The 13,690-nt window shown below is 44.0% G+C and overlaps 1 protein-coding gene across 7 annotated transcripts in view; it reads right to left on the bottom strand.

The window, feature by feature from the left end:
- The window catches only part of Myom1 (myomesin 1), a 123,525-nt gene that overhangs the window by 65,490 nt on the left and 44,345 nt on the right, over window positions 1–13,690 (bottom strand). For all 7 annotated transcript variants that reach the window (XR_385297.2, XM_030249548.1, XM_030249549.1 and 4 more), the window contains 3 exons: window positions 13,479–13,643; window positions 8,592–8,753; window positions 101–242 (listed from right to left, as the gene is read on the bottom strand). Coding sequence is in view for 6 of the 7 variants with exons in the window: in XM_030249548.1 (XP_030105408.1) it covers window positions 101–242; window positions 8,592–8,753; window positions 13,479–13,643 (469 nt within the window). In the remaining variant the exon portion in view is untranslated. The remainder of the gene's footprint in view (window positions 1–100; window positions 243–8,591; window positions 8,754–13,478; window positions 13,644–13,690) is intronic.

The raw sequence follows: 13,690 nt of genomic DNA, 5'->3' as shown, positions 1-13,690 counted from the left end.
AAAAGTCAGAGACAGCATTTCACTTAGAAATAACAGGAGGAAATCAAGCGCACATCTGGACACCTACAGAACTATGACTGAGGTTAGGCCAAGCACTAACTTATCGATAAAGTATCCCAGGATAGGGCTCCCTCCATCCACAGCTGGCTGCTTCCAAGAGATGATGATGTAATCCTTGTTAGCATCCAAAGACACCACATCCAAGGGTGCAGCTGGGGCTCCTTCGATCTCTGCATCAGCATCTGTAGAGACAGAGGGATCCCGTAAGCTGCTCAGCCAGGCTCTGCCAGCTCGGCAGACTGTGGTCACGGCGCACACATTTCCCACACGTCACAGTAGCTACGTAGTCGGCTTCACAGAGCAAGCTCCAAGTCTTATCATTTGTTCAGCAATATAACAAGGTATGCTTTCCACTTCTGGTGGAAGATCATTAGATGAGAGAATAAAGGGGGCTCTGAAAAGAACCCATGAACCTTTTCTTCTTGGTTCTCAAAATTTACCCCCCAAAATTAATAGGGAGATGTCAGCTAGGTGATTCATGCCAGAGAGTCCATTCTTAAGACATTGTTTGGCAATGGTACTCACCCAGGAGAAAACACTCCTCCCAACTGAACAATCTTTCCCTACGAGCTACACCTCTGCAACGCTTGTGAGTTACAAAGGTGTTTGATATGATGGCAGAAACCTTTGCAGACCTCTGGGTTTAATGTTAATAGGTTGGCGTTACTTGTGAAGAGCTCAGGTTACCTGGGTTTTGGACATTCTGTTTCATGACCTATAAACCATCAGGGCGTGTTCTCTGGGAAAATGTCTCCTGCAGACACACTAAATGAGAAGGACACCAACAAACCATGGCCAGGGCTGAACGTAGAACGTTTCCTGCATGCCAAGCAACAGGAAACGAGTGCTTTCCTGGGCACTCCCGTCTCTTCCCAGGCTTTGCAAGCAGGGCAGAGACAGAAGGAAGAGCAGAGCAAGAATGCAGTGGTGATGCTGATGCTGATGCTGATGCTGATGCTGATGCTGATGCTGATGCTGATGCTGATAAAGCCCAAGTACCAGAAGAGGCACTCAGAGGAGGTCTCTCTCTAGGGGAACAGCTAGCAACAACACAGAAACGTCCTTGTCTTAAAGGCCTATGACTCCACATACTGATGGAGTAATTCCCGTGTTAACAGAGCAGAGTCTAGTTAGCTGAGCAGCCGGCGATTCTGGGTTGTAATAGAAAGCAGGGGACAGGAGGTGTCCAGAGAGCCACAGACCAGCATTTCTATAACAAAGGGTGCAAGATGCCATTCAGGGGGTGAGCTTGAAGATCTATTAAGTTACTTAGGCATTCATCCGCATATGGCCACCTCTGGACCACACCTTCCATGTGCTGACCCTGAGGAAACATGTCCCAGAAAAGCCTGCCTCAAGGATACTAGCCTCTTCTTCATCAGCTGATGCTTCAACTCCAACTGACAAGCGCTCATTGTTCCAGGAAAGCAAAGGTTTCATTTTTGTGGCTTTTAATTCACAATACCACAAGAATAATCACAGTTTAGCTGTGTCTGGGGAATGGCGGCCCCACTGTCTGGTGATGATATTACTTCGTAAACAATCATGTCTTCTGTTTCCTGTATTATCTTCCACTTTTACTAACCTTGGGCATGGGTGTTTGTCAGAGTTGCTTTCCTAAGTTCATTTAACGCTCTTCTGGGTGCCCGTCCTGGCTAGTTTTATGTCTGCTTGATACAAGCTGGAGTCATTTGGGAAGAAGGACTCTGAATTAAGAAAATGCCTCTGCAAGATTTGCCAATAGGCAAGTCTGTGGTGCATTTTCTTAGCCTTGGGGATTGATGGGAGGGCCCAGGCCAATGTGGGTGCTGTCATCCTTGGGCTGGTGGTTCTATAAGGAAGCAGGCTGAGCAAGCCACAAGGAACAGGCCAGTAGCCAGCATTCCTCTGTGGCCTCTGCATCAGCCCCCCACTCCCTTGGGCTCTGACTCAGCTTCCCTCAGGGATGGATTTGTATGCTGTAAGACGAACTAAACTATGCGTTGCTTTTGGTCACAGTGCTTCATCGTAGCAATGCAGTGGTAAACTTTTAACAATAGTTAAAAGTATTGTTCCTGTTCTCAAGATGGGCAACACAGTGTGGGGAGTCTAGCATGGTGGGAATGTATTCTGAGGGGCGCTCTCAGTGTCCAGCTCCAGCAGCTCCTGTCCAGCTCCGGGCCACAGAGCCCACTAGCCAGCATTTATCCTCTTCAAAGCTTCTAGCTTTCTCTCTCTCTCTCTCAACTTCCAAATAGCCTAACTTCCTATGGGTTGATTAATCTGGTCAAAGATTAGCCTGTTACTCATTATGGCCTCAGACATAGGCTAATAATAATAATAATAACTTTTTTCAAAATGTTATCTTATTGTTTATATTTATTATAGAGGTAGTTCATGATTATCAAAGAGATGATAATCAAGAAGGTTAAAATCTCCTTTAAATCTGTAACTCAGAAATAATGGCTACTGACATACTGGCCTAAACTAAAAGATGAAAAAATATTTTGAGATGGGTCTTGCTAGAATTTATGGCTCAGGCTGACCTTGAACTGGGGATCATCCTGCCTTGGCCTGCTGAGCGCTAGGATTGTAGCTGTGTGCCAGCACGTCTAGCAAAAATGATAATGATTATTACTAGTCCAGGCTGGCCACAAACTCATATTTGATCTACTTGCATTTTCTTGTGTCCACTCTTATGTGGGTTATGGATATATGCAACCACATAAGAAATAAATCCTAAATATGATGATTTTTTAAATAACTTGGGTCATGGTGTTCATGCAAACTTCTTTTTCTTGATACATTTCAGGAAGTACAGATATACATCATTCGTTTTCACTGCTGCATAGTAGTTCTTTATGTGAAGCATGAACTTCTTATATTTATTCATATATATTTATACCTTTTTATTAAAATATATGTACAGATAAAGACATTTTAATTTAGTACTCTCATTGGTAAGCAACTCTGGTTTTATGTCATATTTGTCTTCATCTTTGTCCATTTTGTCCTGGAACTGGAGAAGTAGGACTGTGTGCTTTAAATACATAGTTGTAAAACATCCTCAGAGACTTTGAACCAGTTCATAATCACAGCCTCGTATAGGAGGACCGGCTTCTGCGTCCCCCTGCCCTGGTAGAGTTGTTTTTATTATGTGTATTATATGTGTGTGTGTGTACATGTGTATATGCATAGGCATGTGTATGTGCACGCATGTATGTCGACCAGAGTTCAAGGAGTGATGTCTTCCTCAGTTGCCTTGCTCTTTGAGACAGTCTCTCACTAAACCAGGAGTTTGTAGAGTCAGCTAAACTGCTGGGGTCCACCTGTCTCTGAAGCTAGAGTTCCAGGGGTCCCCCTGCCTCTGCCCAGCCCTACACCCTCCAGTGCTGAGTTTATAGAGTGTGCTATTGCAGCTGGCTTTTACACGGGGGCTGGGGGCTTAATGTGTGTGTGGCAGGCACTGAGCTCTCTCCAGCCCCCACAAGGGAGTTGTAAATCATATTATCTTTTCAGTATGGCAGGTAAAAAGGGTCATTTGTCTGCAATTTATGCAAAAACTGAATGCTACAGTTGCTAATGACACTTTCCGTGCACTTGTTTGCCTGCCCCCTCTCTCCTTCCCACCTCCCTCCCTCCTTCCCTGTTTCCCCGCCCCCCCAGTGTGTGTGTGTGTGTGTGTGTGTGTGTGTGTGTGTGTGTGTGTGTGTAAAACAGATGTTGACATTAAGTATCTCTGATGGGCTCAGCACACTTCTGCTGTGCCACTCTGCTGTTCATGTGTGGCCCAGGCTGGCCTTGAACTCCTGATCCTCCTGCCTCTGCCTCCTTCAGCAAATCCTACCAGTAATTCACCACCACATGTGTGAAGTCCCAGGTTCATTCCCCAGCATCTCCAAGCAGCCATAAATTCACTCCACCCCGTGCCCCACCTCCCCTCCGCCCCCAGAGCCCCCAGGGACTATACCACCAACCAAAGAGTACACGCAGTGGGACTCATGGCTCCAGCTGCATATGTAGCAGAGGATGGCTTTATCTGGCACCAATGGGAGGGGGCCCTTGGTCCTGTGAAGGCTCAATGCCCCAGCATAAGAGAATGCTAGGGACATTGGGGCGAGAGTGGGTGGGTGGGTGAGGGAACACCCTCATAGAAACAGTGGGAGGGGGCATGGGATAAGGGGTTTGCAGAAGGGAAACCAGGAAAGGGGATAACATGGGAAGTGTAAATAAACAAAATAACCAATAAAAATTTTAAAAAACAAAAAAAGTATCTCTGATGGCAACTTATAAGTGGTTCTTCTCTTTTTATTGTCTGTTTACAGTATTTTCATGATACAAATTAACTGTGTCATAAAAGCCTGCCCAGATGCGCTCGGCTGTGAAGTGTTTCTGTAGAACAATATGCTTTACACGCTGAGAGTGATGATGCAGAAGCTGCTTCGTAAGCAGCAAAAACACCAGGACCCCAAAAGAGAGTGCCTCTGAGTAGCCTCACGGGCCACCACGGAACAAGGATGAAGACATATCACTTGAAATGCTTTGTAGTTCTGAAAACAATGAATATGAATCCTATGATCCAGCAACTCAACACAGGGGTATGTACTGAAAAGAGATGAAAAAAAAAACTGTCCCATAAATACGAATACTGATAGTGCCAGCACCCTTAACAACACTAACCAGTAGGGACAATCTCGCTGCCTATCAGCAGACAGCATGAGGCAATCTAGACACTGAAGCACTAATCTAGCCACAGAAAGGAACAGGCTACCATATGTGTTATGAGAGAAGTGAATTTCAAACGCCGAGGGAGGGGAGGCAGACTCAGAAGGAAACTGTTGACCAAAGGTTTCCTGAAAAAAAATGTGGACACGGAAAGGAAGCCCTGGCTACAGATGTGTGAGTGGACACGGGGGCGCTCCAGGGAACCCGGAGTGACAGAAATGCTGATGAAGGAAGTCATAGGTGATGACCTGCTAACTCTGCTCATGTACTTAAAGACACTTAGTGTACAGTTAATGTGGGGGGAACTTTATGTGTGTTTATATCTAAATTAAGATGTTCTTTAAAGACTCTAAAAATACATCCTTTCAAATGAATAAGTGAAAGGACGAAGCCGAATGACAGAGTGTTTGCTCTGCACTTACAGGTCCCTTAGCTTCCCGACACTGTGACAGTTACAGTCGTAGTCATCTCAGTAATATAAAAAAAACAAAGCTTTTACTAGAAGTTGTTAAATTCACATACAATTGCTGAAATCTCCCCACATTTTTCTTTCCAGTTATCTACTCAATCCTTTCATATTAACATCTGATAAATCTTAGCATGTTTCCATTTTCTTAATTTGTAGATTATAAAAACTGATACGTGTGAAACTGAACCACTGGTCCCTTCTCTGCGTCTGGCAGAGGCACAGTTCTAAGTGGGGCCTGAGAAATGCAGAGCAACCTGGTCAGGCCAGAGTTCCCAGAACAAGGCCATGAAGGATTTTGTTTCTACTTCTGTTGTTGTTTGGAATAACTAGAGGTGGTCTCCAGATAGTGAGGGAAAGGGATGGCTTTGCACATTCTTTTAGAATCTAGTCACTTCTATCCAGGTGGTGTGGCTAACCTAATTTCCTGATGAGTCCCAGGGAGCCTGTCTCCATAGCAACCTTTATGAAGGTTGCCTCTTCCACTTCCTTAGGGACACCTGGCTTTGCCAAGGATGCTTCTGTGGAGGAGACACCCTGCCACATTTCCCGAGTTACAGATGTTCACCTATGTTTTATCAGTTGCTAGTGATCGCTTGTCAATGTTCAGTTGGCTATGACACAGTGTGTTGAGTCCCCAGCACTCAGTCTTCCTCCTTCCTTTCGCTGTTATGACCTGGAAGTATTGGCAGGAACACTCGGCCGTCCTTGTTAAGTGTTGTACGAGGACTATACAAGAGATTTGTTCACCAGACAGAAGTGACGTGAGCAGCCCTGGCAGCCGTGGTGCCCATGAACTGAACTGGGTTCACCTGCTTACTTGGCAACCAGTTTGCCTACTGAGCTATCTCTCAAACCCACTAAAAATAATGACTTAAAAATATTGAACTTTAACAACAGTATGAACTAACCAGTACCCCCAGAGTTCCCAGGGACTAAACCACCAACCAAAGAGTACACATGGAGGGATCCATAGCCTCAGCTGCATATGTAGCAGAGGATGGCCTAGTTGGTCATCAATGGGAGGAAAGGCCCTTGGTCATGTGAAGGCTCAATGCCCCAGTGTAGGGGAATGCCAGGGCCAGGAAGAGAGAGTGGGTAGGTTGTGGAGCAGGGGAAGGGGAGTGGGGACAGGGGGGGCTTGGAGGGGAAACCAGGAAAGGGGATAACATTTGAAATGTAAATAAAGAAAATATCTAATAAAAAATTTAAAAATTGAAATTATTGAAACTTTAAAATTATGAAATGCCATAAAAGGCATTTCAGAAGAAATCAATTATATTGCTAAAAGGCTCTAGTCACAGAGCTGTCTTTGGTCTTATTTTAAAGGCATCTGGATGGCATCTACAGTTCCATCTTGATCGAAATGCCTGTGAGTTAATTTTTCTATTTAGTACATGAGAGATAAGAATTAATAAATCTGCAGAGACCACAGCCAAACATTGGATGGAGCTCAGAGAGTCTTGTGGAAGAGTTGAGAGAAAGATTGAGGGACCTGGAGGGGATAGAACTCCACAGGAAGAGCAACAGAGTCAACAAACCTGGACCCCTAGGAGCTCTCAGAGACTGAGCCACCTACCAAAGAGCAGACACAGCTGGACCTGGGCCCCCAGCACATACATAGCAGATGCAGCCTGGTCTTCCTGTGGGTCCTGAACAACTGGAGCGTGGGCTATCCCTAAAGCCATTGCCTGTCTGAAATCTGTCCCCCTAACTGGGCTGCCTTGTCTGGCCTCAGTGGGAGAGGATATACCTGGCCCTTCAGAGACTTGATGTGTCCAGGAGGGCCCACTCTCTCAGAGGAGAAGGGGAGGGGAGAATATGGAGAAGGACTGTGTGAGGGGGGTCTGGGATGAGGGGGCCAGTGATGGAGATGTAAAATGAATAAACAAACAAATAAATAAATATATGGAAACATCAGTCAATCATTGATAATGTTTACACTTATAATTAATTGTGTGTGTGTCGATGTTCTCCATTATTTCTGGCTGAAAGAGTAGACGCTTAGAGACAACAGCCTTTCTCCACATCAGGGCTTGGACATCAGGCTAAGCATCCTGCAAGTACATCTCTTCCACCCCACTCAGGAGGTAACACTTCTTAATCAGTCTCTCACAGCCGTACTGTCCTCTACCCAGAACCAGGCACTTATAGGGACCTCCACAGAACCAGAGCCCCCAGAGTCAATCTAACCAAGCCTACACCTTGCCCTTTCGAGACAACTTCAATGAAGGTCACAGTCCAAGTCCTCCCTTTGTTCCTGACCTTTGGACTCTGGAGCCATGAACCCCTGGTGCTGTCCCACATGGCCTCCAGGAGCCTCCTGTTTCTGAGACCTGTGAGCAGAAAACACTTTGCTATACTGAGACTATCCATGGCTCCTCTGTGGCTGTACCTGAGGGACTGTTACATGAAAGAGCACAGAGCACAGGCTGAAGGTGCTAGGATCCCATGGAGAGCGACATGACACTGCACAGATGGAGAGCAATAGGCCACTGTACATATGGAGAGTGACAGGCCACTGCATGTAGGGAAAGCAACATGATACTGCACGTATGGAGAGCAACACAGCACTCACTGCACATATGGAGAACAGTGTGACACTGCACATACAGAGAGTGACATGCCACTGTACATATGGAGAGTGACATGACACTGCACATGTGGAGAGCGACATGACACTGCACATATGGAGAGTGACATGACACTGCACATATTGAAAGACACATGCCACTGTACATATGGAGAGCAACAGGCTACTGCACATATGGAGAGCAACAACACAATCCCGCATATGATACTGCACCTATGAAGAACAGCATGACACTGCACATATGGAGGACAACATGACACTGCAGATATGGAGAATGACATGCCACTGCACATACCCAGCCCATTTAAGACAACGGTAGGAAAAGAAAGCCTAAAACTAATTATTGTAGTCTGCCCTAAGAATTAAGTTCCACCACCCGTTTCTTTCTTCATCAACCCAAAGTCATGAAAAGGAGGAGTCTGGAATGAAATAATACATTTGCACTCTAAGATGCTTGTTGAAGATGAAGCCTTCAGAGTGAGAGATCAACCTTTTCTGTTCATGGCAGCATCCATGAACTAAGACAGCTTTCCAAATCACAAGAATCTATTGTTAGTGACAGGCAGGGGTTGCAAACCAATTCCCTTTGTTTTGCTGCCTCGGGGGTCATCTAACATTCCTGTCCTGGGTGATCTCGGAGGCTTTTTAACTGACTATCATTACTAAAACATGTTCACGCAGACTGGTTTGGCCTCGGTGTTTTAAATGTGCGGTTGTGTGTGGTTGTGTGCCGTTGTATGCAATGGTGGGCTTTTTCCCAAGTCCTACCTCGAACAAAGACGTAAGCACTGTACTGTTCGTAATACTCTCCCATTCGCACTCGGATCGTGTAGAGACCTTCATCTTCTTTGTTGAGGTGAGAGAACGTAAGTGTCGCCCGGTCTCCACTCCAGTGTGGCTGCACCCATTTTGATGGAGAAACAGGTGCTCCTAGGAAAGTAAAATGACAAGCGGATTCATTGATTTATCCCTACTCCACCCCTCCCTCTTTCCTGTCTTCATGGAAAGTTATTTAACTCTTAGAACTCTCTAGGTCAGATCTTTAAGCCATGTGTGTGTTCAATATCAGGGAGAATATTAAGCAGAAGTGAAGGGCTCTAGGACAGACATGTAATTTGTAACATCTGACAGAATTAAAATGTAAAGCTCTTTTTTTTCAAAGAGCAGAGAAGTTCCAGTGTTGAGATTTACCCCTGTGCTGGCTGATTTATGTCATCAGCCTCAATGATAGATGGTGATGTGAAAATATAAGCAAAATCAATTCTTCTTCCTATGGTGTTTCATCACAGCAAGAGTAACTCTAACTAAACCTCTTTTTATTTTAAATATCTTGTTACTTATAACAGGGGTCATACAGACTACAAAAAAATGTTTTGGTTAACATAACTTATGTGCAACAGATAAATATAAATTTTAATATTCTAGAATTGGGAGTGTTGAGGAAGAATTTTTCTAACAGACTCGGCTGTACAAATCAATTTTTTGTCTTGTGTGAATTAAATTTTAGATGCAAATTTACACAATTGTATTTTAATGTTTATTCTGGTATGCCCTTAACTTTTAGAAGTTACAAGTCATATACAATCCAAAACGCCTGCTTATGCATCTCATCACTGTGTTTTCTCTCAGCTATAAGGAAAAAAAATAATTCCTTTTGTTAATAATTGGCCCACTCAGAATCTTATGTGAAAAGCATGCTCTTTCCACTGAATACTAAACTTCGTTTTGTTTGTTTTTTTAAGACTCAGAGCCACCGGGCAGTGGTGGCACACGCCTTTAATCCCAGCCCTTGGGAGGCAGAGGCAGGCAGATTTCTGAGTTCGAGGCGAGCCTGGTCTACAGAGTGAGTTCCAGGACAGCCAGGGCTACACAGAGAAACCCTGTCTCGAAAAACAAACAAACAAACTCAGAACCAGGGGTTTCAAACTCTCAAGAAGACTAAGGTCCTCAGGCACTTTGTTTAGAATGTCCACAAGCTCACTGCGATGAGTGGTATCTCACTGACAAGCTCACTGCCTGCCTGTCAGCCCTGTCCTTGTGCTGAGACAGTCTCGTGAGTGCCAATGAAGGACTTTGGCATACACGTGGTGGGTAAACTGAGGCAGGCAGCCGTCGGGGTCATTGCTTAGAGCTGCTGTCAGGGGTGGATCCAGATACCTACAGGGGCTGCTGCCAATGGCGCCCAGCGATTAGAGAAGTTACTCAGCAGACTTTCCTCTGAGGGAACAAAGCTTAATTTACTGAGACTGGCACTCCCTGTGGCCATTGGAAAAACTATGAACTCTTTCTGGGGCAGGCGAGAAAGAGAAAAAGAGAGAAAATTCACACACACACACACACACACACACACACACACACACTGAGTAGATGAAACAAAAGGCAGAGTCTAATAATTTTATACACACAAATATATACATACATGCATAACATACATACACACACACATACAGAACTACAGACTGGTTAGAGCAAAGCTCCAGCAAGCAGAATCCAAGCATTTCACACAGACAGACAGACAGACAGACAGACACACACACACACACACACACACACACACACACACACACACACACAGAGTTGATGGGTGGAAGGAACAATGTTCCAGCCCTCCACACTTTATTCTTTCTGCCATAGCTTATGTACCCCAGCAAAATCTTTCAAGCAATATAAAATTACAATGTGATTTCTTCTAGTCAATGATTATGAAAACAGTGTGTTCCCCATTAACTTTACCAGAAATAATTATATAGCACAGGTAATGAAAACAAATTATTCCCCCCAAACCACATACATTTGTAATTAAGCAAATTGTTATAGATTAATGAACTGTAAGCAAGTAAGGTAGTTTTCTCGGATGGTTTCTCTTATTGGCAGGCAGCAATTTGCAGTCACAAAGAAAGGATGAATTATTTTATTAGTTATCTTTAAAAGTAATCTTATTAGAATCTTAAAAGAATCACAAATATAAGCTTTTATATTAAAAACAGTCATAAATCCTCAGAATGCATATCTACTCATCAGCAATTCTTATTAAATCATATCAGAAAGTTAAGAGCAAAAGTGGGTATAAGAAATCAATCATTAGCTAACAAGTGCTTGCTGACAGGAGCCTGATATAGCTGTCTTCTGAGAGGCTCTGCCAGTGCCTCACAAATACAGAGGTGGATGCTCACAGCCATCCATTGTATGGAGCACAGGGTCCCCAATGAAGGAGCTAGAGAAAGTACCCAAGGAGCTGAAGGGGTTTGCAGCCCCATAGGAGGAACAACAATATGAACCAACCAGTAACCCCCAGAGCTTCCAGGGACTAAACCACTAACCAAAGAAAACACATGGAAGGACCCATGGTTCCAGCTGCATATGTAGCAGAGGATGGCCTTGTTGAGCATCAATGGGAGGAGAGGCCCTTGGTCCTGGGAGGGCTCGATGCCCCAGTGTAAGGGAATGCCAAGACAGGAAGCAGGAGTGGGTGGGTTGGTGAGCAGGGAGAGGGGGTTTTTGGAGGGGAAACCAGGAAAGGGATAACATTTTAAATGTAAATAAAGAAAATATCTAATAAAAAGAAAAGAAAAGAAAAAAATCATCACCAGTCCAGCCTCAGCGAGAGTCACATCAGCCAGGGCTGCCATTGTTCTTGTTCCCTGACCATAAACAGTCCCTAGCTTAACTATTAAGTGTGTGCCTTTCTGAACTTCAGATTGTTTCCTAAGATTTTCTACATCAGAGTCAGTAGTAAAAACATCTCCGCCTAGCTTCACTAACAATTTTATTTTTCCAAATGTTTTCTAAGGGTGGTGGCCATTGCTGACAACCTACATCTCTAAGTTCTCCTCTAGGGTGGTGATTGAGTCATAGCAGCTCCAGCAGCGATGCCTGAAATCGATTAAGCATTATGATTGTGAATGCCAGAGATACTGCTCCATGAGGGACTGGAAGCCCTTTAGAGTTTTCATACAACTGTTAGATTAAGAGGGATGTGAGGGCAGCAAGCAGAGCAGAGCTTCATAACAGCATGAAGTCACGTGGTCCTTGGGGCCATCCTACACCAAGGGTCACTCATGTGGTTGTGTCAACAGGTGGGCTGAATTCCGTGAGTTCTAAAGCAATTTGTCGCTACTCCTACATGGTCCTTGGCAAGTGGAGAAGCTTCCTCCTACTGTGGGTTCCCATTACCGCTTCCCTAAAGAATCTCTCCTGTCCTCTGGGGTCAGAGTCACCACTTTCGCTGGGTGGTGGTGGTGCACACCGTTAATCCCACCACTTGGGAGGCAGAGGCAGGTGGATTTCTGAGTTTGAGGCCAGCCTGGTCTACAAAGTGAGTTCTAGAACAGCCAGGGCTACACAGAGAAACCCTGTCTCAACAAAACAAAACAAAACGAACAGTTACCACTTCAATGCTGCTGCTGCTAGGACCACTGTCTTGTTAATTCCAGTCTGGGTCAGGTCATGGTCCAAACCACCATGTTGGAAACTTAGGGGCCCCAGACTGTCCCAGGTCCTATATACACCTGACAGCCAGGCCCTTAGCTCAGTAGGCATGTTGGCCACACGCCATCACTAGCTTGAGCTGTGCTGTATTGTCTGGTTGACCAGTTGGATTGTCTTCTCTGCTATCTTCATGCTCTCTAGTCCCATGGGATTTCACATATAAGTTCATAGATAAAATGAGGGGCTGGAGATGGCTCAGTGATTAGAAACACTAGCTGCCTTGCCTGAGGACCTGGATTCAATTCCCAGCACCCACCCGGTGGCTCACAACCATCTGTAACTCCAGTCCCTAGAGAAACCTAATGGCCTCCTCTGTCAGGGCATGCACTGTATGCACAGACATGCATACAGGCAAAACAGCCATACACATAATAAAATTTTTTTAGAAGGATAAAATGATATGAATATCAAGCCAGTGGCTACATAGCATTAAACCCAGCTCCGCTGGCCTTCCAGGGCAGTTCCTGTGTGCTGGCATTGTTTACAGCCCCCAAGAGTCAGTCCCGGCAAAAACAAAACAAACAAACAGTATAACTTTTTATCTATTTTATATCCATTTTTGTACTAGCTTACATATTTCATATGAAGAATATATTTACTATAAACTTTTAAAATATAAACACACTATCACATTAAAGTAAGATTACTGTCTGAATTGCTTCTAAAATTTTATTCCGTTGATTAATAATATTAGTACTTAATTATTTCATGAGATTATATGTTTTAAGGTTTTATAGATATCTTATAAATGATATCTATAAGTAAAAATACTTTATCTAATTATCTAGCTTATAAAGTAAATATACAGGGTTTTTTGGTAATTTGTTACACATATTTTCTGGTGACAAGGAACTCTTACTTTCAAAATTATATTTTAGCTAGGTATGGTGGCAGACACTTTTCATCCCAACACTGGTGAGGCAGAGTTACATATATGCGTGTATATATAGTATATGTGTATACACACACACACACTATATATATATGTACATATATATGTACATATATATACATATATATATATCACATATATACATGGTGTTTTCATTTTGAAATGTATGTTAAAAACTCAGTACAGCACTGTGTTGTCTTTAGCTTACAGGTTCTGTTAGCCCTGAGAGACAGATCTGCAACTGGGCTCACATGCAGAACTCACCAAAGACTCACCATTTCTATACCACTGGACCTCGGGCTGAAAGTGCTTTATCTCAGGAGTGATGACTACGCGACAGCCCAGACTCATGGTCTCTCCTTCTCTCCCAAAAGACACATCAAACTTGTCATCGAAGTGGATCTCAAACTTGGATGCATAACCGTAAGGGGTCACAGCAACTGAGTACAACAGAAATAAATACCAGTACGTGTATTCTCTTCCTCTT

Source organism: Mus musculus, chromosome 17 (assembly GCF_000001635.26).
Source record: "Mus musculus strain C57BL/6J chromosome 17, GRCm38.p6 C57BL/6J".
NCBI lineage: Eukaryota > Metazoa > Chordata > Mammalia > Rodentia > Muridae > Mus > Mus musculus.
Note: the sequence above shows the minus strand (reverse complement) of the source record. Positions and strands in the feature narration are given on the sequence as shown.